The 26,944-nt window shown below is 41.4% G+C and overlaps 2 protein-coding genes across 5 annotated transcripts in view; one reads left to right on the top strand and one right to left on the bottom strand.

Moving 5' to 3' along the window:
• Nucleotides 1–8,098, top strand: part of slc16a13 (solute carrier family 16 member 13) — an 8,411-nt gene extending 313 nt beyond the window's left edge. The window contains 7 exon segments of the mRNA XM_034226249.1: nt 1–58; nt 1,832–2,053; nt 2,920–3,063; nt 3,223–3,479; nt 3,791–4,322; nt 7,128–7,147; nt 7,149–8,098. Of these exon segments, the coding sequence (XP_034082140.1) occupies nt 1,834–2,053; nt 2,920–3,063; nt 3,223–3,479; nt 3,791–4,322; nt 7,128–7,147; nt 7,149–7,391 (1,416 nt within the window). The 5' untranslated portion in view covers nt 1–58; nt 1,832–1,833 and the 3' untranslated portion in view covers nt 7,392–8,098.
• Nucleotides 8,099–9,995: 1,897 nt separating this feature from the next.
• The window catches only part of acap1 (ArfGAP with coiled-coil, ankyrin repeat and PH domains 1), a 21,222-nt gene continuing 4,273 nt past the window's right edge, over nt 9,996–26,944 (bottom strand). Inside the window, exons 1-22 of one of the 4 annotated variants that reach the window (XR_004570017.1) lie at nt 24,064–24,198; nt 23,528–23,647; nt 23,049–23,102; nt 22,809–22,867; nt 22,135–22,318; nt 21,261–21,305; nt 21,051–21,146; nt 18,566–18,640; nt 18,359–18,471; nt 18,148–18,199; nt 17,947–18,047; nt 17,627–17,738; nt 17,258–17,466; nt 17,108–17,177; nt 16,863–16,957; nt 14,993–15,171; nt 14,664–14,714; nt 14,355–14,533; nt 14,026–14,135; nt 12,026–12,136; nt 10,861–11,936; nt 9,996–10,629 (exon numbers count right to left, since the gene is read on the bottom strand). Coding sequence is in view for 1 of the 4 variants with exons in the window: in XM_034226296.1 (XP_034082187.1) it covers nt 10,523–10,629; nt 11,875–11,936; nt 12,026–12,136; nt 14,026–14,135; nt 14,355–14,533; nt 14,664–14,714; nt 14,993–15,171; nt 16,863–16,957; nt 17,108–17,177; nt 17,258–17,466; nt 17,627–17,738; nt 17,947–18,047; nt 18,148–18,199; nt 18,359–18,471; nt 18,566–18,640; nt 21,051–21,146; nt 21,261–21,305; nt 22,135–22,318; nt 22,809–22,867; nt 23,049–23,102; nt 23,528–23,647 (2,184 nt within the window). In the remaining 3 variants the exon portion in view is untranslated. Of the gene's footprint in view, nt 10,630–10,860; nt 11,937–12,025; nt 12,137–14,025; nt 14,136–14,354; nt 14,534–14,663; nt 14,715–14,992; nt 15,172–16,862; nt 16,958–17,107; nt 17,178–17,257; nt 17,467–17,626; nt 17,739–17,946; nt 18,048–18,147; nt 18,200–18,358; nt 18,472–18,565; nt 18,641–21,050; nt 21,147–21,260; nt 21,306–22,134; nt 22,319–22,808; nt 22,868–23,048; nt 23,103–23,527; nt 23,648–24,063; nt 24,199–26,944 lie in introns of those variants that run through there. The other 3 variants (XR_004570015.1, XR_004570016.1, XM_034226296.1) reach the window with 3 other exon arrangements.

Below are 26,944 nucleotides of genomic sequence, written 5' to 3'. Positions count from 1 at the left end.
AACTTGGACACTGTGGACCATGTGCTGCTCCAGAGATAGCTGAGCTGACAGACCGAAGGTGAGTAATGCAGCTTGTATAAGCCTGTAAACCTTTATAAATGAGTTCAATAGTAATGCATAATAGACGTTGACATGAACGGTTTCTATCAGTCACGGGTTATGAGACGTTTCATTTAACAGTAAACGTTATCAGGACGGACCTCACTTTAAATATCCAAAGACCATGCAAGCGACAGGTGCAAAACCATTTTAAGATAAGCTACTCTATACATTGACGCTATAACATCAAAAATACGGTAATATACTGGCGAACATTGTGTTTGTAAGGTCTAATACAGCTGTGTGCGAGCACCACTGCGCAGGCGCTGAAGCCTACGTCATTTACGTACCTTAATTATTGGACAGGCCACATGCACTGTTTCTACTGCGCGTTCCCGCCTGTGTACCTGTCTATGGCTGGGTTCTTGATCATGAATGAAGATGCTTGGAGGAAAGGCAATACTATTTTGAGTGTGAATGTGTGTATCTATGTACTTAAACCCTGATGTCCAAATTGTAGTATCATGCATGCACCAATACACGTTTATAACTGGTTATCAGTGTTTATAGTACTGGAACTAACTAATGAATCAAACCATTAAAGAATAAGAATAACAAGGTGTAACCAGGAAATCATAAAGACTGTTCCTTTTAATTAAATGGTTGAATGTAAACACCTCACGGGTTGCTTATCCTCAAATTCCCAGAAACATTATAAAAAGGACTCAATCGAGTGTTTTTGGGTCAAATGCCTGTGCAATTACCCTTTTGTAAAGATCTGCATTACCCTGGTGCGTTTACCTCAACCCCTGCACCCTTTAATTCAGCAGGTAGGTTTGAAATTATACAGCCATTTCGAAAACACAATAGAGATACACAAACAGTCTTGAACAAATATGAAACCATATTTGAAGGCATTGTATTTGCAGAAATGAACAAGGGGTTTTGTGCATGTGTGTTTGAGAGAGTGCTGGGTGCACATTCCTGTAATTCCTGCAGCAGAGAGGTGAGTGGCATTTGGTTATGAATGGCGTGGGTTGGGCTTCTTGTTGCTTTGGCTTATATTCAACTAACAGAAACCAAATTCAGCAGCAGAGGTGAAATCTGCTACTGCTCACCTTATAGCAAAAATAATTCGAATTGGATATAGGCTATATGTTGGGTTTAGCATACTATATTTGTAACTAAGGAACATATTTATATAATTTTTGACAGTGACATTATTCAAATAGATCTACATATACAGCATGCTCACAGATTAGAATGGAGAAACGAAAGTGTGTCTGACATTGATAAACACTTTAAGGGTGGATTTGTAGTGGACCATATGTGGCTAATAGATATCACTACCCTTGTGAATTAAGCTAATGTTGCTAATTAATGCAGGAATAAGCTATGTGAGTCACACTTGAAGAATTTAATTACACCCCGTTTCATTTTCTGTGTCACTTCTGCAGACTACTTTTGTAATCTAATCTAATCTAATAAGGGAGTTTCTTGTCTTTCCCTGGCGACATAACGGTTTCCCCATAGCTGATCAATACAAACTTAAGCATTTAGACTTCCCCTCTCACCTACAGTACATCTCGTTCTCAAATGAAGGTCAGAATGTCAGGGTAAACAGCCCACTTGCACTTAGATGACACAACCAGCGACTCTGGCCTGTGGGAAGTTAATCATTATGTCTATTGACAACCACAGAGAGGATCTGAGGCGTGTGACACTTGCATTTCCTGAGGCTGATACCTCCAGAGCTTCACTTCTCTTCCTTTCTGCCCTTTTCCTTCAACAGACATGACCAAGCTGAGGCCCAAAGCAGAGAGCCAGGGCGAGGGTCCTGATGGGGGCTATGGTTGGGTGCTGGTGGGCGCGCTGTTCGTCAGCACCAGCCTCGTGTTCGGCCTGATGAGAAGCTTGGGGATATTCTTTGTGGAGTTTGTTCAATACTTTGATGAGAGCGCTCAGGCCATTTCCTGGATCTCTTCCACCGGCCTGGCAGCTCAGCAGTTCTTCAGTGAGTCATGAGTTCAATTGGGCATTTATGGTTTGTAATTGATTGATTGCTGGAATATAGTGAAGTACATATACTTAAGGATTAAGTAGAATTCGAGGGACTTTAATTGAGTGTTTTCAGGTCATGCTGCTTTATACCTCTAGTACCCTAGATGTATCTGACAGTTTAAGGTACTTTCTAGATTCAGACTATTAGCTTATACAAATTCTAAATAAACCAATTTAAAAATAAACATTTACATGTTAACATAGGCTAAGATATCCAGTATTGGTATATACAATTGTTCCACCTTTACCAGCTGTGATAATGCATCTATAATCTATCACAATAATTATATACACAATTCAGGAATGGGTCATTATGCCTAACGAGTACTTTTACTGTTGGTACTTAAATATATTTTGATGCCAATACTTTTTTCACTTTATATGAGTTACACACATGATTGTGTATACTTTCTCTAAATCTATACTAACAGGATGAGGTGTAACTTAAGAGAAGCAAACTATTTAAAGAATTTAAAAAACTTTATGTGAAAAGAGATGCAAATCATTAACCCTTTAAATAAGCCCCATTAGGTCACTCATTACAAACTCTTGCTCACATTATTCAAACCTAGCAAACTATATTTAAAAGTGTCAGTGGGAGTTAGGGTTGGGATTAAATATTTCACTCAGTGTAAACAAGTGCTGGAGCAAGCTGAAGCAGAATAGAAATGAAAGTAGCTATGGGTTTACAATTAAAATGGCCTTCATATTTGAACTACATCTATGTGTTAGCAATAGCATGCACATTGTGGCTGGTTAGATTGTGACAGGCTTTATGCTAAATGGCTTTGACTAATGGAGCTGATGTGTGTTTTGCAGGTCCTCTGGGTGCAGCGCTGTGTAATGCATATGACACCCGGTGGGTGGTGATGACGGGGGGCTGCCTGGCTGCACTCGGACTCATTCTTGCCTCGCAGGCCACCTGTCTGGTTCACCTCTACCTCACTATGGGAGTCATTTCAGGTAACAGAGTCTTCCAACACCAATAACTGGTTTAGTGTTGTTCCAGTCCTGTCTTTGCTGTTAGATGCTTAGGTTGTTTACCTAGTCAACTGTTAACCTATGTCATCTCAGGTTGAACAACTGACCTCTCACTGAGGGTCTCTCTCCCCTCTCCTGCAGGTCTGGGCTGGGGGCTGGTCTTCACTCCCATGGTGGCGACAGTCATGGCTAACTTCACCCGCCGGCGCACCCTGGCGTTGGGGCTGGCGTTCTCCAGCATCGGCCTCTCCTCCTTCGCCTTCAACCCGCTCTTCCAGCTGCTGGTGGAGCTGTACACCTGGCGGGGGGCCCTCCTGATCCTGGGGGGCCTCAGCCTCAACATTGTGCCCTGTGGGGCTCTCATCGGCCCACAGAGGCGCTCTAAAGCCCCAGCAAAGGTGGGACAAGCCTCCTGACAACAACTCAAATGTCCAACTTGAATTAATGAGGAATTGATACAAATCTGATGTACAAAGGTCAACAGTACAGTGAGCTCACAAAACATGATGTTGGACGTAACTCAAAAATTCAGCATGATGACAATTTCTTACGATTTTCTCATGTTACGGTCGTTAAAACCGTGTACTTTCCAGACTAAGTCAACTGTTCCCAGCAGAAATGGATTAGCATACTGATTGAAATAGGAAAGATGAAAGTGATGTTATTAAGCGAAAATACATCTCAGCATTTCCTCCTTTCCCTCCCCCAGGTGGTTTCAGAGAGCGGAGTATCCTGTGCTTCCTTCCTGCAGAGAGCCTCCTCCTACCTGGAGCTGCCACTGCTGTTCGAGCGGCCGTACATCACCTACACGTTGGCCATCAGTCTTCTTAACGTGGGCTACTTCGTGCCGTATTTCCACCTGGTGGCCCACAGCCGCCAAGTGGGCTTCTCGGAGTACCAGGCTGCCTTCGTCATGTCTGCCGCCGGTGCTACGGACATTCTGGGTCGCATAGCGTCGGGCTGGTTCTCAGACCTGGGTCACTTCCGGCTGATCCACCTGCTGAGTGTGTGGACCACCCTGGCCGGGGTCTTCATCATGCTGCTGCCCGTGAGCTCCTTGTCCGGATCGTACGCCGCTCTGATGGTGATCAGCCTGCTCTACGGCTTCTGCTCCGGGGCGCTGACCTCCCTGGTGTTCGCGGTGGTGCCTATGATTGTGGGCGTGGAGCGCATGATGGGGGCCCTCGGGCTGCTGCAGCTGATCGAGAGCGGCGCGGGACTGCTGGGGGCCCCACTGTCAGGTACAAGCAGACTGATGGCTCTGGTTGCCACCATTTTATCTCCAATGTTATCTAAAGTGACCTAAATCACACACATATGATACAAGTAGTCAAACATTAAAGGTCCTCTATCATACTCTTTTTTTTATCAATATATTACAGGTCTCAGATATATACAAAACATGTCTCTGAAGTGATTGGCTCCAAACACCAAACAGATCATTGCAGCATCCCATAATCCCCTCTGTTTCAGCCCTGATTCAAAAGTGCTGATTATCTGTCTGTTACTTTAGATGGAAATAAGGAGCCCCTCCCACGCCCCTCTGAGAGATATTTGGTTAGAAAGAACACAATGGTGCTCTAGGAGGAGATTCAGGTGATAAGGGGGGGGGGGGGGTTACCTTGGTTGCTGGCTAATGGTTACGCAAGCCAAAAAATCGTTATGACGTCATAAAGTGGCCAAAATCTGATCAGCTCATTTTCAGACAGGTTTTTATAGAAATGGATCAGGACAAAAAGAGAGGAATCTTTGTTCCTGAAACTTTCAGAATCTCTTTCCACAGAGGGGCACATGTTGAATGTAGAAGAGGCATGAAGAAGTGGATTTTGCACAATAGGTGACCTTTAATTTAGTTATCAGTCACTTCTTTTTCCACTCCAATTGTAACACATCCCTACACTACCCACTTGCACTCATGTGGAGGGTCCGCCATTTGAAGTGCCAATCCAAACCTACTATGCTTGAAATTAAAGTGGGTATTCAAACCCTTCAACAGAGGTTACATCGTTTTTACGATCAAGTATTCACAGTCCAGAAAAAGGAACTTGTTCATTTGAATACAGGGGCCGCGGCAGAAACCAAACAGCTCATAAACATCGAGAGCCTCAAATTGAGAAGATGTCATGATGAACCAAAAGAGGGAAATGCCAGTTTTTCATTTTCTATCAACAAAGCTGATATGAAACCATAATTACGAAAAGTTATAGGGAAGTTCATCACAGGTTATTATGCCCTACCCCATTACAGATGTTTTGAGTGTGACTAAAAACACAGGTCACTGACATACAGTGGGAGGGTGTAGCAGTTGAAAATTGATCAAGATGTCTTAAAGTGTCAGTGCACCCAGATTACAAAAAAACTATTTCTTCTTCACCTAACCTTAACGGTACCATTGCTACTCAGATAGCTACTCAGATAGGCTACTCTATCCCAATAACAATCGGAATGAATGGTATTTGATGTTGGAGCTAAAGCATTAATAAAGTAAAGAACTTTTTCCTCAGTAGAACTGTACAGTTCCTTTAAGAAACTAAAACACACTCACCACTGACTCACTCAAAGTCTCTCCATCCTGTCTCTTACATGTTGCTTTCGTTCTTGATAAACTTTGTTACGGCTGACCTTGATAGTGTTAGCGACAAAAGAACACTATTCCCAGATGTATTCACAGCACAACATTTTGACTTGTCATAATAGACAACCAGCTGAGGCTCCTGCTCCAGCTGCATTAGCTTCATCAGTCCACCAAGGCTGCAGTCCAATAGTCCATTTAGCTTAGGAACCTTCCTAACGGAGTGAAATGACCCGGAAGTCCCTCAGTGGCAGCCATGATAAGTGCCGTTCCAATTCTCCAAATGAAAGGAAAGGAGGTTTCAAATCCTTATACCTCCTTTAGCTTAGGAACCACTGGACCTCCCTAACCGAAAGGAGCGGAGACAATGCTGCCCCACAATAGCATTGCAGCCGCAGCATTTGCCGTCACTCAACAGTCGGGCCCGTTCACGGACACAAACGATAATGGGAGAAATTATATCATGAAAGTTACAGGTGCTTATTAAGCATTTTAAAACGTATGTGGTAAGTTGCCAAAGTGCTTTGTTTGAACGTTCATCAGTATTATAATCAAAAAGAGAAATATGAACGTTAGTTTTGTACGGAAATTATCAAATAAAGTCAACATTTCACTGAGCTGTGTGGGGTTTGTTCGAACTTATTTGACTGTGATATACACAGTGATAGATGTTAAGGACTAACGTTTATAATAAATACATTTGTATTTATTTTAAGATCTTTTAATAGTGCATACAATCATACGTATTGGGATCATTTGTATTAATGTGGACCGGAGGGAGAGGGTGACGAGCATAAGTTTCACTTTCCTTTTTTATTTCAATTCCAACTTTGGTCATGAAGAATATGTTTCTCTGTTGTCCACGTTCATAAAGCAAAGCAACAGCATCAGAGCACGGTGCAGAGTCTCTAGATGAGTTTACAGTAGTCCCTCGTTCTTATTAAACATTCATGTTGTAGTCCTCTGTATAGAAAACTGTAGTTTCCATAGTTTCCCCCACAGCAGCAGACGCACATTCATGACGTCCGCTGGCGCATCATAAACACGTTGGATAGTGAAAGTGCATTCTCTAAAGTACCCGCAGTCTCTTCTCCTAAGTCCTTTTGAATTCTCCTATCCACTATCCCTTAACCTCGTGACGTTTCACTCAGAGGTCAAGGAATAGGAGATAGGGGTTAGAAATTTAGGAGCTGATTTTTGCATTATCGGAACGCAACCCTGCGCTTGATTTTGTTAGTTAGATTTAATTAGACCTAATTAAACTACATACAACTGAATAAAAGCAATGACATTAGTTGTTTGTTAAACATTAAACAGGGCTTCTTCTATCTTGTATTCATTGGAATAATGTTTTTCTGAATTAGCATGAGGCTAGCATTTAGCGTCTTCCTAGTTTCTCCTCAGAATTGTAAAACCTCTCAGGCAAATCTTTATGCTCTTTTGTTCTAATTCCTGTGTTTTTCTGTCTCCCAAGGGTTACTGAAGGACATCACCGGGGGACTACACGGCGTCCTTCATGGTTTGCGGAGGTTTCGTTGTTCTCGGTACTCTGACCATGGTTACCCTGCCTCACTATTTCTCCCGTAAGGATCCCCCGCCCCCCAAAAGCCTCTCACCTGAGGACCCAGATAAGGGTTTACATGCAGAGCTGGAACAGATGCATAGTTCACCTTCAGACATGAATGATCTGACAGGGGAAGTAACCAATAACCGCCTTCCTGAAGACACATATAGTTAATATGCTACCTAAAAAAGCCGCCAAATGGCTATGTGTTTATACCTCAAAGATTCAAACCCAAAGAAGAAAGAGGCTTACTGTGAAACTCCGACAGCTGGAGGCCAGTGTTCCCGACTCTGTTACACATCCTAACCTCAGTTTAATATGTAGGCCAGCAACGTCTGCCTATAATAAACATTAGGCATTTCAGCCATTTATTTTGCAATGTACCGATGTGTTGCTTTATATGCACAGTAGATGGCATGCACGATAGGAAATGTGTAGGAAAATGTGAAATATATGATTTTATTGTTTCTCTATACTTCACAAAGGAACTTAGAATCAGTTGTTTGTGTGTATCTGAATGTAACATGCTGAATCACTGACCAGCATATTTCAATTTTGCACTTGCATGATTTATCTCACTATTGTTATTTAAAATGTTATTTTAATGAGGCACGGATGACAGAGCACCAAAGATATGGTTCATCAGAATGGCTGGATTATTTCACCGCGTCACTCCTGCTGTCTGTATTGTGTGTGTACATCTCCAAAAAACACAAAGTACACACTGCAAATACACATCGACGTTTATTAGTGCCTCGGGAGTCCTTTAGCCTTTCTGTTAATATTGTGCATATTTTTATAACATTCCAAAATCTCAATGTGTTAGTTGTTACACTCCTGTGTAATTGATGGATAAAGATGAATGATTATAAGAAAGTGAATTTTCTTAGCAGAACTAATTTTTACTTTTAATCGAGGCATCATGTTGCTCATTACAAGACTCGTATTTCACAAGTTAATTTTGTTGACAGAATCATTGATGATTGAGCACTTTGTACTTTTTGTAAAGCAAAAACAGGTTGGCATGACAGAGGTTGCGTTCCGATAATCCAAAAATCAGCTCCTAAATTCTAACCCTATCTCCTATTCCTTGACCTCTGAGTGAAACGTCACGGGGTTAAGGGATAGTGGATAGGAGAATTCAAAAGGATTTAGGAGAAGAGACTGCGGTACTTTAGACTCAGTGCTTCTCAAAGTGTGGTCCGTGAGCGCCCCCTAGTGGTCCGTGAGTATATTGGTAAAATGTCACATTTGAAATAAATAAATACATTTCAGTTTTCCGCCACTCTCGCGGGAATATCTCCACAATGGAGCGAGGTTAAGTTTAACTTTTGATTGCATGATATAGCCCAGTGCAACACCTTCATCACACATGTTGCCACTTGTTTTTACCATTTTCAGGCGATTTGTAATCTGTTCTAGAAAAACGATGTGTTTTTTTTATATTTGTGGAGTTAGGTGGTCCGCGAGTGTTTTTTTATTGGTTAAGTGGTCCTTGGTATGAAAAGTTTGTGAAACACTGCTTTAGAGAATCCGAATGCACTTTCACTATCCGACGTGTTTATGATGCACCAGCGGACGTCATGAATGTGCGTCTGCTGCTGTGGGGAAACTATGGAAACTACAGTTTTCTATACAGCGGACTACAACATGGATGTTCAATAAGAACTACGGACTACTGTAAACTCATCTAGAGACTCTGCACCGTGCTCTGATGCTGTTGCTTATGCTTTATGAACGTGGACAACAGAGAAACATATTCTTCATGACCAAAGTTGGAATTGAAATAAAAAAGGAAAGTGAAACTTATGCTCGTCACCCTCTCCCTCCGGTCCATATTAATACAAATGATCCCAATACGTATGATTGTATGAACTATTAAAATATCTTAAAATCAATACAAATGTATTTATTATAAACGTTAGTCCTTAACATCTATCACTGTGTATATCACCATTCAAACATCTTTTAAAGTTTAACAAACTCCACACAGCTCAGTGAAATGTTGACTTTATTTGACAATTTCAGTAAAAACTAATGTTCATATTTCTCTTTTTGATTATAATACTGATTAACGTTCAGACTGTGGCAACTTACCACATACGTTTTAAAATGCTTAATAAGCACCGTAACTTTCATGATATCATTTCTCGGTCATAATCGGTTGTTTCCGTGAACGGCCGACTGTTGTGTGACGGCAAATGCTGCGGCTGCAATGCATTGTGGGGCAGCATTTCTCCTCTCCTTTCGGTTAGGGAGGTCCAGTGGTTCCTAAGCCAAAGGAGGTTATAAAGGAAGTTTGAAACCTCCTTTCCTTTCATTTGGAGAATTGGAACGGCACTTATCATGGCTGCCAGTGACGTACTTCGGGTGGGTTAATTTCACTTGATAGGAAGGTTCCTAAACTAAATGGACTATTGGACTGCAACCAGAGAGTCAGTGTGACCCTCTGGCACATTTTCAATTCATGTCATGTGACTTCTAAGTATGACTCTTGCTCACACAGGCAGCTACTGAATGGAAGGGCTGGAGGTTGGAAATAAGTCTTAACCAGGTTATCCTGGCAGGTGAATGATCCAAAGCCGATTTTGTTTTGTAATGTTGATTAAAAGGCAATGTATTTGTGTTCAAACACATCTCCACGTTGTCCTTTTTTGTCTGTCATAAACTTTTTAAGCAGGAATTATGATTGTTTTTACACAAGGGCGCCCTCTGCTGGGGAAACGTACTCATGACAGCACACAATACTACTGTAAAAGATAAACCTCCACACACTTGTAATGTTTGTATTGCAGTTTATTTGATCATTGTACAAAAACTCAAGTACCTCAAGCAAAGGTGCCAAAAAAAAATCCCAAATGTAAAAAGCTGTATACATTACAACTCCCTGGACGACAGTTGACATGACAATTGTACAATTTGCAACACATTTTCACTTTTTCACGTAACAACTGTATAGAAATGGCAGAGGATCATAAAAAAAGCCCTTTTAGTTAAAGAAAATAAAAGATTTACCAGATTTAATTAAGAAACCTTGGCAGAGTGATGACGTTTCCCTCTGCTTCACATAAAGACACCTCATGCTGCTCTCATTAAGCTGCTCCAGTGTTCCCACATTGTTCTGCTCTGACGTGTCACACAAAGAATTCCCTGTTCGGAGCGTTCATCCCCTCTGAAATCAACACCAGCTGAGCTATGACTAAACATGTGGCGGGCGGCCAGGAGAAATGTGTGTCTGCATGCCGTGAAGTTACTATGATACATGTTTTCTGTGTGATGGAAAGCACGATCGTGTGAAATGTGGTTCAGGCAGGGTACGATTTGGGATCGGCACTGCGGCGTTTGAGCTTCTCTGGGTTGTTCGAGGCCATGTGAGAAAAGTCCCTGAATATATCCTGGTAGGTTTCATCACCTGGAACAGAAAAAAGAAGAAGACATTAGCCTTAAAGCTTGACATTTAAAAGTATTGTAAGCAGTTAAATGAATGCCTTTCTCTTGTTTAAACCATATATTTTATTCTGGATAACTCTCCAGGAGAGAAATTCAGTCTTACAGGCCTGCCAACTATTCCCTGAACACATTAAGGGTTGTAGCCCCAAAGCAAAAGCATGCATGTGAACAAATAAACACACATGCACTTTACCTCTTAGTTTGCAGTAGGTGGCACACTGCACAAGCAGTTGAGAGCAGCTGGGCATCTCAGCGGGCAGAAGAGTGCACACAACAAAGACACACATTGATAAAGCACGTAAAATACTGACCAGCAGTTTGTTTTCAAGCACACGAAAAAAAAAAAAGCATCACATTTCCATTCCTTCACGAGTGGATAGATTACAGCTTACACGAGACACAAAAAGCCACTTAAAGGACATGAAAGAATGGACTTTGCAGCTTGAGAAGGAGCCACATGACAAAATGCAAACAAACCCGCTGTTAACCTTAAGCTTGCAGTCGGAGCTGCGACTCTTATACATAACACACTGCGTCGCTATTCACAGAATAGCAGGATAAAACCGTCCTTGAGAAACCCAAAAATAAATGTAGCTTACACAACTGGACTGAAGAGCCCAATTTAAATATACACAATAAAAACAGAACACTGTACATATTGTATTTAAAAGATATCTAAAATACACAGTATCAGATCAAATAGGCCTGACAGAGGTCTATACAGGTGTTGTGAAGGGTTTTCAAAGTGCAGGATGTTGTGCGTTTGTAATTAAAAGTGCATGTGGACTTCCATCACTCTCCCTTTCTGTTTCACCAGACATTCTCCTGTATTTACCGATATATTAAATCTGTTATTGCTTCCTTTACGCTGTCGTACCCTGTGCTCTGGTTCTCGTGGTTTACAAGATCCTGATTTTATGCTTTCTAAATGAAGGCAATTACATTTTTATCTGTCCTTAAATGATATGTCTTAAACCACATGACACTGCAAAACCAGTGATTGTGATGTTTAATAACGTTTAGCTTACAATCAGAAACAGCTGATCAGTCCCACTGCCTGTCTCTTGGTATCCCCTCTAATCATTATGCCCCCCCAGAGCCCAGCCACTTATATGGTTCTTTATCGCCTGTAGGCTCTTTCTGGTGTGAGCCCGCCCACCTCCTGTCCCTCCAATTGAACCCCCAGACCCATGCCCCCCCGAGTGACCTGATTGGCCAAACGCTCCGTCCATCTCCCGCATCTCCTTGTTCATTTTGGCGATCCGCAGCCTGAAAGGGAGCAGAGCAGTTAGAAAAGCTGATGTTGTTATACAGCTTATATCGTCACTTATTGTTTTGTTGTTGACTCAGACACTCACAGAGTGACAATGTCAGCGTTGGCGGTGTCCACGGCGATGGATATGGGGTCTTTCTGTGTCTTGTCTGTGGCGTTGTAGTCTGCTCCTCGCTTCAAGAAGAGACAAACCAACCTGGGAAAGAAAAGAGAGGCAGAAAGTGTGTGAGAGTGTGTGTGACTAGCATAGTGCATTGACGCCCAAGTCTAAAAACAATGATCTGACCGACGAAATCCTCCATTCTGTAGCCAGGACATTTCAAGAATCAGTTTGAAGGTTCTTTTCCTGAGTTGAAGTCCCTCTGGCTTTTTAGTTTGTGGAGCCGAAAAGGTACTTAGGACCATAAACTTTCACAACGCTGATTTTCAACGTACATTAAAAATGGAATTCTTAAATTAAAGTCTGCAAAAAAATTAGACAGACTTCCTGATAATCAGTACAGTTAGTAAAACATGGGCTTCATGTTATCTGCCTTGGAATGAAATATTTGACATCACTATGAATAAATCAACTGCACAAAGTTATTTAATGCTTTGAGACCATGACTAACTCCTCAATAGGAGCCTCTTTTGTATTTATTTGTGTTCAACACGTTCTTTGTGCTTGGATTTAACACTTTACAACACAGGCATGTTACATGGGCAAACAGGGTGAATCTACTTAGCTTTGTTTCCGGCCCTGGGCGTTCCTGGACTGCGAAACACGTTTTCTTTGAGTGTGTGTAGAAGTATGTATACGTAACCAGTTTTTCTACACTTGCACTTCTGCTTAAGGCTCTGACCTGTGTCTATTTATCTGAGGATAAGGTTTATCTCTCTGTTTGTAGGCCGAATTACATGAAAAGCACTAGCAAGTTTTTCCTTAAACTTGGTGGAATGTACAAGTATGTATTAAGTGGCCAAGGGAGGAACCCATTACATTTTCTGTTCACTCAGGCCTTTGGCCTCAACTAATATACAGTACTCAGCAACCTGTTCCTGTTTTTGTTTTCTTCAGCCTATGTATCTTTATTATTACTTTTTGTTTTGTTACTTCCCATTGTAAAGCGTCCTTGGGTTTCGTGAAAGGCGCTATATAAATTGAAATTATTATTATTATTATTATTATTTTGCACTGGACCAGAATCAAGGGGCGAAAACATAAATTATTTGCAAGAATAGGTATTTTTCTAATCTTTGAGGTTTTGTCTGCATACTTATCTTTATTTTTGCGTACGAGATCAGTCAGTGTTGTCACCCTGATGGCGTTTTTAAAATATCTTTAAAGTGGACCTATCATGCTATATTGGAATAATATATTGTAGGGCCATACCTATATAAAACATGTCTGTGACGTTTTTTTTTCAAAATACCAAACAGATCATGCATTTTAGCCATACCTCATTTCGCTCTATTTGCTCTTTTCCAGCCCTGTTTTTGCAAGGGCTGATTCTGTGGCAAATGAGCTGCAGCTGACCACGCCCCCCTGCAAAGGAGGGGGGCGTGGCACAAGCGTCATGTTACCATGCTGTTACCATGCTGTTACCATGCTGTTACCATGCTGTTACCATGCTGTTACCATGCTGTTACCATCCATGCCACGCAACCTCTCATTCCCCTGATAGGCGGAGCACCCCGTTTCTGACATCAGAACAATTTCAAATCTGGATCAGTCTGTATCAGCTCCGTTTTTAGAGATTTGGGTATGGAGGAAAAGAGAGAGGGTTGTGTTTTCTGACACTTGGTGAGTTCCCTGACACACCAGGGACACATATTCATGTATAAAAGACGTACAAAAGTGCATTTTGCATGATAGGTCCCCTTTAAGTTGTACTTATGATGGATCCTTGACTAAAGAATTCAGCTTTATTCACTGTGTCACCTTTTCTTTGTCACTGTGTTGGTAATCTTTTATAAAAGTGAGTGTGATACAGCATGTGTGTGTGTGTGTGTGTGTGTGTGTGTGTGTGTGTGTGTGTGTGTGTGTGTGTGTGTGTGTGTGTGTGTGTGTGTGTGTGTGTGTGTGTGTGTGTGTGTGTGTCCTACCCAGTGTGACCCAGGATGGTGGCGTGGTGCAGCGGTCCTCTCCCGTTGCTGTCTGCCTGGTTAACGTTCGCTCCGTTCTGCAGCAGGAACTCGCAGGCTGCCAGGGCATTCTGGTAAGAAAACCAAAATTGTATTTTTAACACACACACAACTTACATCATGGTCTCTGAACTATCACCTCGTTCTACAGATTAGCGGTGAATGTGCCCTAAAGGCTGCAAAATGATGCATGGAAAGCCAGGTAGCCGAGTGCAGCTAAAGAAACGGTTTCTCTGGATGTTGTCAAACGTAACATGATATGCTAAAGCTGAATGTAATGCCCTCCTCACCGCAGAGACGGCCTGGATCAGAGGCGTGCTGGACTCCTCGGTCACGTTGACCCAGTTGACGTTGGCTCCGTGGGCCAGAGCGTCGGCCATGACCGGGAAGTTCTGCAGGGCTGCTGATCGATACAGCAGCGCCCCGGGGTGCAGCCCGCTCAGGTCCTCCTCCTCTTCCTCCTCCACTTCTGAAGTGAGCAAAGGTTCAACTTTTAGTTTTATCAGAGCGAAAGTTAGGTTTTGACACTGTTACTTCCTCTTCCTGTAGAGGCCACATTTACCAATGATGCATCAGTGTGCGTTCATGTTTTATCTCACCTTTGTGTGTATTGTTCTTCTGGACAAGGTCAGTGGGGCTGGGGCTCAGTCCTGAGGAAAGGCAGAGATAGAGGCAGGATTATTGGTTTAACCCGCTGACTGCAACAAAACACACACACACACACACACACACACACACACATATAATACAGCAGCCTTTAGGATTACCAACTTCTGCTGGTTCACCAACTTTGGGGATTGTGTGTTTGTGTTTGGTTGACATCAGCAGGAGTTTAAAGAGAGATGCGCTGGACAACAAGCAGCCAGCTGGGTTGTTAGACCCCCTAAAGCCCGCTGGTTTTCCACCCGTCAGTCCTGACTGTGTTTACCTGGGAGACGAGGCAGCGTGGCTCGGTTCGGCTTGGGTTTGAGCGGCGGACGCTGTGTGTTCCTCTCCTGAGTGAGCGCTCGGTTCCTCCTCTGCAGGGCCGGCCTGCCGGTCTCGGGCAGCTTTTGGATGAACTTCTTATCAACGTACTTTGACCGGATCCATGACTCCTTGTCTCCTCTAAGCGACAAATTGGAAGATTAGAAATAACGGATGATGAGAATGAATATTTCTCTCCCACAAAACAAACAAAAGTAGCCGTCATGCTGGGTAGTGTTTGTCAGTGTGTTTCTGGTTTTACTTGTTCTCAGTGGGACTCCGCAGCTTGCTTGCGCAGCTGTGAGACAAGAATGCTTCACACAAGTCCCTGAGGCGTTAAGTGTCTTTTAATTAAGCCATACATTCAGTTATAAAGAGCTCTATATAGGACTGAAAATGCCTCATTTAAATTACGGCACATGCTGTCTACAGTATACAGTAAGAGCTATTAAATCAATCTACAGAATAAAAAATAGTCCAGAGGAAATTCAAATAAAGAACATAAGCCCAGACAAAACAAGACTGCAGAACGCTTGCAGCCTCACAGCAAGTGTGCGCAGGACATTTTAGTCACAACGTTAATGAAGTGTGTCATGTACCTGTGGCACTTCCTGTCTGTTGCGACAAAACAGAGAGGGGAAGAGGAAGTCAAAAAATAAGACTGAAAGAGTTGCAGGCTGCTGATATAATCATCCGTCACCCACAGGGACCTTTGCAGTCGGTACATTTTTAGAGCTCAGCCACGAGAAACTGATGCTCTCTACACATATCAGTCTTTCAGAGCGAAGTCACACACACACACACACACACACACACACACACACACCACACACACACACACACACACACACACACACACACACACACACACACACACACACACACACACACACACACACACACACACACACACACACACACACACACACACACACACACACACACACACACAGAGTGAAACAAATGATTCTTTAATCAATGTTCAAATAGGCAGAATTCAACCTTAATATAATGCCATGAATGTGACAGCAGGAGGAGATGAAGAGTGTGTTTCTCTGATGAGTGATTTTGCAACTATACCAACAGTCGTGTTTGATCCAAAGCTCAGGCAAATAAAAAAAATTGCCCAAATCAGTTGCTAAATAAACACATTTATACGTGATTACATTAATATGTTAAATACAAACAAAAATGTGTAAACTTCTATAAGTATGTACGTAACTAGTATGGCTTTATTGTAGGGCTGCTCAATTAATCGTATTTTAATCGCGATTACGATTATGGCTTGCATCGATTACGAAAACAACGTAATCGAAATAAAACGATTATCTTTTTATTACTATTACATTTTTTTTTTTTGGTTTTTCAGTTGAATTATACTTAAAGTTCAGGGTAATCAACTGTTAAAAACAAACTGTTCACATTTTTTTTTCTCCAATAAATGGATGTTTTCAAAGTCAATGAATAATCGCAATTCCAATTATTGACCCAAATAATCGAAATTATGATTTTTGCCATAATTGAGCAGCCCTACTTTATTGTGGTGTGGCCTCATTTCTTACCCCTTAACATGTTTTGCAATGTGATCACTATGTGTACTGACATCTTATTTCATTACTAGTTTCTAAAGTAGACTTTCTGCTGAAAACATGGCGTTTAAAGTCCAATCCCAAGAGACCCCCGATGACATCACGGGGGTCATTGTCCTCCGGAGCCAAATAAGACATTACACAACAGTTTTCACAGACTGGGTAGTACTTTCTATAAGGATTAAGCTGCATTACATTATGTGAAATCATTCAAATGTCACCGTAATGTCTGTTAGTTTGTACCTGGGACTGGTGGGGTGGGGCTTCTTGATGGTGATCTCATCAATGCGGGCCTCGTAGATCCTGTTGATTACCAAGTTTCCTAATTCACACATCAGCTAAAAGAAAGGAAAGAAATGAGGAGAGTTTAGTTACAGCAATTACACAAGTCATTGCATAATCATTATACACAGTGGAACTTCTTGTTAACACAGGAAATGTGATAATGAGGCCGTGTAGCTGCTGCTGCAGTTAACAGGTTGAATGACCTTAATAAGCTCCGGCTCCCAGGAGTCCAGTGTGAGGGAGCGTACTTTGGAAAAATGGACTCCCAGGCTCCTGTTGGAGGAGGAAAGCATTACAGATAATGTTTCAAGCCAAGTGTGTGTATAGGTGTGTGTGTGAGCGTGTGTGTGTACCTGTGTATTCCTGAGCAGACGATACAGAGCGTGATGCCCAGGTTGATGGAGGCCCAATCAGGACCGGGCTCTCCGCAGTCGCAGCACTGCTTGTTCCCCACGATCGCCTGGACCTCCTCCAGCGCCTTGCAGACCTTACTCTCCTGTTCCCCCCCGCCGCTCCCCCCTCCTATCAAGCTGCTGGCTGACACTGAGCTGCAGCGCTGTCTCTGGTAAACACACACACACAAAGAAAGACACACAAAAAGAGGAATGAGGAGACGGACAAATGCACGCAGCTTCCTCCGTATTTGCAGAATAAACTCCCACTGAAAATGTAGATGTAGAAGATGATGTGTGTGTATTATTGGTGTGCGTGTGTGTTCTCACTGGGCTATGTGTGTCCTCTCTGTGCTCCTGAAAGGCCGATGCGATGCTGTTTTGAACGGCACTGATCCACGCCTGCTGCTGCCTTTCTGAGTCTGCCTGCAACATACAACTCCTACACACACACACACACACACACACACACACACGCACACACACATGAGAAATACAAGTGTACAAATTCTCACAAACACCTCCTACCTCCCTCTTCTGCTTGACGCTGTAATCCAAGCACTTAACACTGATGAACATTCATCGCCCTCCCTTAAATACACGTATGCATGGTTGCACAAGCACGCTCGCCCACACACACACACACTCACTTTGACGGGGAGACCACTTCAAACAGAAACCGCCTCTCGTTGTCTGCACTAGGCTTGACCGTGCAGAGACGCAAGTCCTCCACCACAACTGTAGGTTGTTCCTGAGAGAGCGGGTAATAATACGCAGTCAGAACGAGCATGTTATTACGAGCATTTTGTTCTATGTTTGGCAACTTTAAAAATAGAGACACTGAGATATACCTTGAATTTTTTCTGATACACCAGCTGATTTTTCTGAATAGAAAACCAACGCCTGGAGTGGAGAGAGAAAACAAAAAGGTCAAGGATTAAGCCTTCAGAAAGAACACTTAAGAAACACAGTTGACATTTGAGTAGTATTTGTGAGACTCAAGGAAGGAGAAAAACACAAAGCAGATGTTCAGTGGAGGAGATGTTGAGGGTGAACTCGTACCTGCTCCAGGTCTTGAAGGCGTTGCTGGCTCTTTTATAGAGGTATCCCTCCATGGCGATCCCATTTGGTGCGTCCGGTTTAAAATCCATGATGGAGTCATCATAGGACACATCCTGGAAATATTTAAACAAAACAAGTCAATACATTTTTAGTGGTTTGAACATTAGGATTACAAAGACATGTATATCTGTAAAAGTGTTTTGTTACCTTCTTCTTGATTGCTGCGTGTCTTTGCTCCATGTCCCTCTTCTCCCGGGCTGAGTTGAGGACAAACTGAGTGTGCTGATAAACAGAACCCGACACAGAGGTCAGACACAAATATTGATCTATATAATGAATCCACTTCTAATAACGCAGCATCAAGAGTTTTGAAAAGCTTGAATATGTATAATTTATTTGTCGTGTTACTCAAAGTGAAACAGGCAGCGAGTAGGTACTTTGATCAGCAAGCTCATAATCAACATTAGGGCTTAAAACCAAGTCCAACATTTAGCTATTCTACAAATCAACAACACATCTTTAACAGACTATGATGTATATAGAAACCATTTGCATTTAAATACATTCGGTAAGGAAAAAAACAACCCATAAAATATGAAAATTACAACAAAAAAAAGACATGTTTTACAAAATATTAGCCAACAAGTGTTCTGAAAACATGCGCAGGTATAATTGCATGGACTCTGATGTACGGACACATGTCTCTCCTTTTTTGTATTCATCCCATTTATTCACTGTAGGACAACTTTCCCCCCTTTTCCTTTCCTTTCCTCTCCGACATGACATGAAGTCAGAAATGCAAGTTCAGAATAGGTTATCACTCCTGAAGTCTTTGCTCACAGAACCAGGAAGTAGGAAGTGTTGTACCTCTTCCTACTTCCTGTGTCAAACTGAAGGATAACACTTGTGGAATCTGTTCAGGGTGTTATTCCTAATGTCCCTCTCTCATCTAATAATTCTCGCTACTATCGTTTCCTGATGAAACAGGAAGAGCCTTTGTGCGGTTTGATCTGTCAGTAATGCTGACAAATCATTTCCTGTTTTAAAACACGCTAAAACACAATAATCCTGCTGATGTTCAAGGCTGCAAAATGGGTTTTTTTTTTGTTACAGGACAGTCAAACAGCAGGAATTTTAAAAAACACACACACACACACAGCTATGTGAAATATTTCCTGTTGTTGCTCACTTTTTCCGGTCACAGTATAAATGTGATGTCAGCTTGTAACTAGGCCCCGCCCCTTAGAGAGACACCAAGAACTCTTCTGATGCAACTTTCATCCAAACTTAAGATGTTAGATACCCATGTTGGTCATTAATCTCATTATGCACAAATATGTTCAGGTTTATTTTGACCAATAACATGTTTGAAGGATGCTGAACTCTCTCCCCTCTGACATCTCTACCTTTCTCCCTGCCCCAAATGGACCTGGGACTCTCTCTCACACACACACACACACACACACACACACACACACACACACACACACACACCACACACACACACCACACACACACACACACACACACACACACACACACACACACACACACACACACACACACACACACACACACACACACACACACACACACACACACACACACACACACACACACACACACCACACACACACACCACACACACACACCCACACACACACCCACACACACACACACACAAGTCACTTTTCTACCCAATCTCCGCTGCTACTGCACTGAAAACTGTACTTTGAACATCATTTTCTCTTTTGCACTAAAGAATACTTGTGGATTGTGTTTTTAAAAAAAATATTATTAACTAGTACTTATTACTACTATTACTTTAGTTGTATACCCCGTTTATCTAGGCCCTTTTTGTATCTTGTCTTATGTATATATATGTCACACTGGGACTGCGAGAAACGGTATTTCAAGATTTCTGTATGTATAACACATTTTGACAATAAAGCTGACTTTGACTTGAAAGCTGTCTTGTTCATATCAGCATGTGGTGATCTTCTCCTTAAAAGGCAAACTCTGTTTCATTTGTTTATATTTTTTTCAATATAAAAAAGGCAATGTTTAAAACCCAAGAAAAATGTTGTAGGAAATTCAAATATTTCATTATTTTCCTTCCACTTAAAAATCGCATTTATTTTTAAATAAGAAGAATTGTTGGAAAAAGGCTCAAATACATTTACATTTTAAAATCTAAAATGTCATGTGCAACAGAATCAAGACTAGGTTAAATGATGAGTTAGTCATGCCCTCCATCACACATGTGTAGGTGCATTGAGTATATCATTAGAGCTAGGATTCACTTAGCCTAGCTTAGCATCACGACTTGAAGCAGGGTCCAACAGCTACGTCCACAGTTGAACAATAAGCTTGTAAATTGAATTATTACTAATAGGTATATCTTAAACTTTAAAAAGGTAGGCCAAGGTAGGTAGTTCCCTCCACTGCTACGCTAAGCTAATCATCTATAGGCGAAAGCCCTGCTGCACACACCTGCAGGCGATACACTGACCCCTCCATAACCGCATGCTCAATATTTTCCTTTTCTTCGACTCTTAGTAAGCACTTTGTTTCCATTTCCTGCCCAGCTTTTATTTATTTAGAAAATGCGATATTGGCAGATAACACGATTGCTTAAAGATACAACGGAAACAGAGGAAATGAAAACAATCTGGTTTTAAGAAGCAATTACCTCTTCATTGAGTTTTCGTCTATACTCGTCCATTTCTGAGAGAGACTGGTGGCCGTGTTGGAAGAGCTGAGCCTGGGCCTCCATCAGTGACAACATCTGACAGGAAGCATGACAGTATTTACAAAACTCTCACATACATTTAAAATATTTACAGACCATGTATTTATGCAAGCAACAAAATGAACTGCATATAGATCAACGTGAACTCACTGCCATCAGGATGTCTGTCTTCTTCTTGGCTTCAATGACGTTAATCTGAAACAAAAGAAGCAGTGGTTTGAGACCGTGTTCATCCGTCCAAAAACAGAAAAACTCAACAGCCAGTTAAACTTCTGGGAGCCGCAGCCACAAGTCTGGAGAGAAGCCCCGAGGCAAACCTGTTATCATTCAAAACAGCAAAGCACAGCTATAATTAGCCTGCTGTTGTGTGTCTTATCCAGGCTGTTTTTGGTACCTGAATGCCTGGTTATGAGGCTGGGTTTCTCCTTTAACCAGTTTTGGTTGACCGTTTAATTAATTGTTTTCTTATCATGTTAAAATTCCCGCTATATATCATATTGTTTTTATGCCAGCAAATGTACACGGATATTTGTTGTACTCTGATTTCAGCTGTGTAACTATTATTTCAGTAGGACATTTTATTTGCATGCAGGCTGTACTTATAGTACAAAGGACACCTGCATACACTGATGTCAACAACAGAGAAAGCAGTAGCTAAGGACAGAAAAGTAATAAAATATACAGAATTAATAAAAAGAAAACATTTAAAAATATATATACAAGCCAAAAATAAAAGATATGCAAAGGATAATATCAGGTGTAATGCTAAATATATATAATAGAGCTTAATAAAGTGCCATTCCTGGTAACATGAAGAGTCTGGTTGAGTATTCTACCACTTTTCTTTTGATAACCTAGGCTACTTTCAAGATTCATATTAATAATAGAAAAGTCTGTGGTAGTATTACTTTTGCTTTTAGTACTTAGTCCACCAATCGTCTAAAGTGAATCTCTTTTTTTCCAGTAGCCCAACAAAGTAAAGAAGTATTTTTCTATTTTTACTTCATCCAGTATTCTTTCTCACCTCCAGGACGTAATCCAGGGCCTCCGACCTGAAGGTCCTGCGTGCGTTCAGCAGAGCGTTGCTGGCCTCCTCCACTTCATGAGGTTTCCCTCGAAGGGCCTGAGCGTTCCTCACCAGCGCCCCCTCCAGACATTCACTGCCGCGCTCAAACTCCTTGCGTACATCCTTAAACCGACGGACATCCCTGGGAGGAAGGATGGTAAGGAAAGAGAAAAATACAATCTTTATTATATTGGCCATATTATGTATTCGGTTTCTTTATTTCTTTGTTGTGTAAAAACCAGTGGTTGATTTTATTTAAACTTGGTAAAAGGATGTTAATGGCCCAACAAAGAACCCATTGAATGTTCAGAGTGGATCCAAATAACGGAGTGGATAGGGTCGATGATTTCCAAATGCCCAATTCAGTTTTTTGGGGGATGTTAAATGGTTATATGAAAGATGTGAGCCCAAAGGATCAAAGCACATCACTGGCTATGAGACATCGTTTGTCTAATCTATTCTACCATATCATTACCAGTAATAAGCGCAAGACAAAGCACAAGAAGAAGTCTGATGAAAGCATCATAATCCCCAAATTGTATTCAATGTGTGTGCTAATGGTTAGCAGACATGAGGTGGAGTGACTCAGCCTGAAAAAGTGCATCTAGATGAAGAACAAAAAGGTCTCTCACTCTTTCACAAAGTTCTGCAGCTTCGTCTTGACCGTCTTCTGTGTGGTTTCAATCACTTCCTAATAAGGGAAAAGGAGACAGAGATACATGTATCGCAGTGAGCACAGATAACTGGTAAATGTCAAATGTGTTCAACAGTGAGCTGAAGCCTTGTTTGACCACAAACTGCTGCGGATAAGAAATGGAGATGGTGGTGTCAAAGGCTGAGAGACTCAGACAGAAAGACACAGACAGACTCACCTCCTGGGCCTCCAAGATGATAGACAGCTTTTTGGAAAATTTGTCCAAACACTCCTGTGGGACAGACATCGTAGATTAAACTCTCTTCAATGTTTTACAGCAGTCATTTCATTATATCTCTGTTAAGTAGGATGGTGCAGATTGTGATTACAGTTCCAATTTAGTCTATCCAGCCTCATTCAAACCCATGTTGTGCCAAAAACGTTACCTACTGTATAGAGAAAATCTGTTAAAGAAATTAAACAAAGTAGTATATCCCAGATTGTATTAAAACGTATAATAGTATAATCATTACTGCAATAGTCAATAGTTACTAATGTGTGCTTTTCTTCTCTTTAGTATTGCTTGCATTTTTTTCCTTCTATGCCACTTTTGCAGTAACACTGTAAATGTCTGTGGGACTAATAAAGGAATTTTTATTATAATTAAACTAACGCTTTTTCAAGTAAATGTGACTTGACATGTGTGGTTTTTTTCACCTCCATGGTCTTTTCCCCGGAGCATTGGTGTCCCAGCTCCCGCAGGCCGTTGACGAAGCTCTTGCTGGTCTGGCAGTAGACTCTGCCGGCCTCCAGCATGGCATGGCATTGTTTCACAAGCTGGATGACACAAACATGCAACACCACAGTCAATTTCATCCTGAATAAGCAAACTAGAACCAATTAGGGTGACTAATGGTTGGTCATAATCAGTAGAAATAATTAAACATTATGGGTTATTCCAGGGGTCCACACATTAAAGCAAAGAAACAACAGCCAGAGTTAGAGTGTTATTGTTGCATAGTGTAATTACTGTGCATGAATATTACCCCTAGCTTTTGTTAAATGCTGTCTGGAGTTCATTGAACTGCATTACAGCTTGAATGTAAAGGATTTTTGGTTTGAATGCTGCTTTTTCATTTATATGTGAGAGAAACATTTGAATTGATGTTACATCCAGGTTAAAAGACAACATTAGAATAGAGAATAGAGCTGTATTTAGTTGAAGTCAAACAAGCTGTTAACATGATACTGACCGACACATCATTTCATTGTAGGGTTGTTTTGGCTAACGTTGAAGCTAAGGCCCCATTTACACGGGAGCGCAAACGGACCGAATTCGTTATCAAAAAAGTCTTCCGTTCACACGCATTCGGCTCATTTAACGTGTGTCACTACCCGATCTGCAGCTCTGCCCGATCTGCAGTGCGCATGTGCGAGATGGTCCGCCATATTGGACAACTCCGGACGGCAACCCAAGTAGGACAACATTGTGGCTTTTGGCAAAACTCAAAAATAAAACTCGAGAGAGATGAGTTATTGTTATTACAACGTGACTTCACTATTATTTAACAACTCTTTTTATTGGGTTCTTTTATTTGGGGTTAAGTACATTGTCAGAATAAGTGAGAAATAGATTTAACTTCTGTTATACAGCTAATTTCTCACTTATTCTGACAATGTACTTAGTCACGTTGTAATAACAAGTTCTCATCTCTCTCGAGTTTTCCTTTTGAGCTTTGCCAAAAGCCACTGTGTCAATGTTGTCTTACTTGGGTTGCCGTCCGGAGTTGTCCAATATGGCGGACCATCTTGCACATGCGCACTGCAGATCGGGCAGAGCTTTAGATCGGTTAGTGACAATGTGTCTGTTCACACAAGACCATTGGAAGCGCTGTAGTACATATGCCGGGCCTGTAAGTGGCGCTGTACTTCCGCACAAGACCGCTCGTAAGCGCTGGAGACGAAGTAGTACATAGGCCGGGCCTGTAAGTGGCGCCACAAAATACACCAAAAGCAGCGAAGAAGACCCCCGAGCATGGTTGCCCTTCTGTTTATGCCCCGCGGTAGATTTAGCAACATGTAGTTCATGTAATTCTCCATGTCCACTTGTTGCTGATGGTTGTGGTAGAGGAGCTGTAGATGTTGCACTAACATCTGTAGCATGGTCAGTAGCAGTAGCACTAGCTACTGACAGTAGCTACTGACCATGCTACAGCAGTGAGCAGCAGAGGTGGGGCTATGGCTTCATCGTTATCAGGAAATTAACGTATAGGGTGTACACACTGAGCCGGTTGGCCCCCCAGAGCGTTCAGTTTGCAGATCTATCCACCTTGGGACCCGTTATCGTTTGCGGGGTCCGTTTCCGCGGTTCCTTTACGGCCTTGTGTGAACGAACGGGCTATACGCGAGAGAAAAGTATCAGATACAACCCGTTTCGTTCTTGTGTGTAAACACCGCCTAAGAGTGGCCTGTTTACATAGCCAACACACAAAAAGAAACATTAGCATTAATTGAATGCATGTTTCTGGCCACCTAATAAGACTGATAAAACCTGAAAGTCCAATATTCACTTATCTTTTAACTCTGTTCCGGTATTTACCAATTTCTAAGTGAATTTGCCGGCTCTTTAGCTAGCTTGTTGTAGCTGAGTTTGAATAGTGTACAAAAACAGTAACACTGTGGAATATAAAGTCAAAAACAAACTGAAGGTAAACCTTGCCTTGCCTATATATAAAAACCAAGCCAAATATGTGAAACTGAATTTAAAGCAGAAGAAAAGGTTTAATAGGTTAAATACACACCAAACCGCAGCCTTTGAAATGTTAAGCCCATTAAGAGCCATGATCCACCCAAACAGGTGTTTCCACTTATTGTGTTGATTAGACCTCTTCTCAGAACTGTGGTAACGTGACACAGACTGCACTTTAGGAACGATTATGTAAATGTTATCAGAGGAAACAACTAATTATTTATGTTGTAAATTAAAATGTGTAATAAAAGGAAGTAAAAAAAAAAGACCATACTCAATTCAGAACATGATGGTTTTTGAAGCTTCAGGCTCTAGCATGACAGAAAGCCTAGCTTATGCTGGCTAATGTTAGCAAGTTTCAGATAGATGTTGCTGTTAACCTGACATTTCTAAATGACACTGCGGATTCATTTCTTCTTGTGCTGCATTACGCTACATTTTAGCATTAACTGTTATCTTGTAAATGCCATTTGTGGAAACAGAGTACATTCTTCAGCAAAAGTTACATTACAGTTGAATGCTCTTTTTATTTGACACCTCTCTCCTCTTCAGTTAGCTTAGCTGTGCCTATTAGCAACGTAATTTCCCTTCTAATTTGTATTTCTACATTGAGTTTGATGACCTTGTTAATCCCAGCACAGGGTGTGAATATGAATGAGCTTTTAATATACTAACGTTTATTTTAGCTTATCCAACATTTACCCACTGCTTATATCCGATAAGCCACAGTGTGTCAATAGGTCTGTTTCCACTGAAGACATTTTGACATGTAGGCTACTTCACATGAATATTTCCATTTGATGCTACTTTATTCTTCTACAGTTACTTTGCACATTAAAATGTAGCACACAGAACATGTGTTCAGTTTGTTGAATATGGGATAGATTAAACAACCCTATAGAAGTTTTTAATCTATCTCTACTTTGACTACAACATCAACATGGTACTTTTGAAGGAGATTTACTTCTCGGTAATATCTTTACTGACCTCTTACTCCACCATGGTCTAAACATAAGATTTTGGTAACTTCTCTCTGAAGTGTCATTCACACCTCTAACTCCATTTCTGGCAATAAGCTGACATTTATCTTACAGTCTGTTTCTCTTCGATATCTGCAATCGGCATGTAACGGCATGATAACATGTAGCATGGTAGAAGCATAGGAACAAAAACAAATAACGAGTTATACTTTCTTTTCAATTTGAATTGAATGAACTAACATTTACAAATATCTCTTTCTTTCTTTGTCAGTAAGGTCAGAGTTCAGCAACAGAGCAACAACACTGGATATGGGAAGGACTCTGTTATTTCTGCTCAAGGACACTTGTACAGATAAAGGCTGCCTGAAGGGTTTGAACCCAGTTAGTCCAGTTTTTTTTAACCAC

This window comes from Gymnodraco acuticeps, unplaced genomic scaffold (assembly GCF_902827175.1).
Source record: "Gymnodraco acuticeps unplaced genomic scaffold, fGymAcu1.1, whole genome shotgun sequence".
Lineage (NCBI taxonomy): Eukaryota > Metazoa > Chordata > Actinopteri > Perciformes > Bathydraconidae > Gymnodraco > Gymnodraco acuticeps.
The sequence above is the reverse complement of the archived record's forward strand: the minus strand, read 5'-3'. Positions and strand labels throughout refer to the sequence as shown.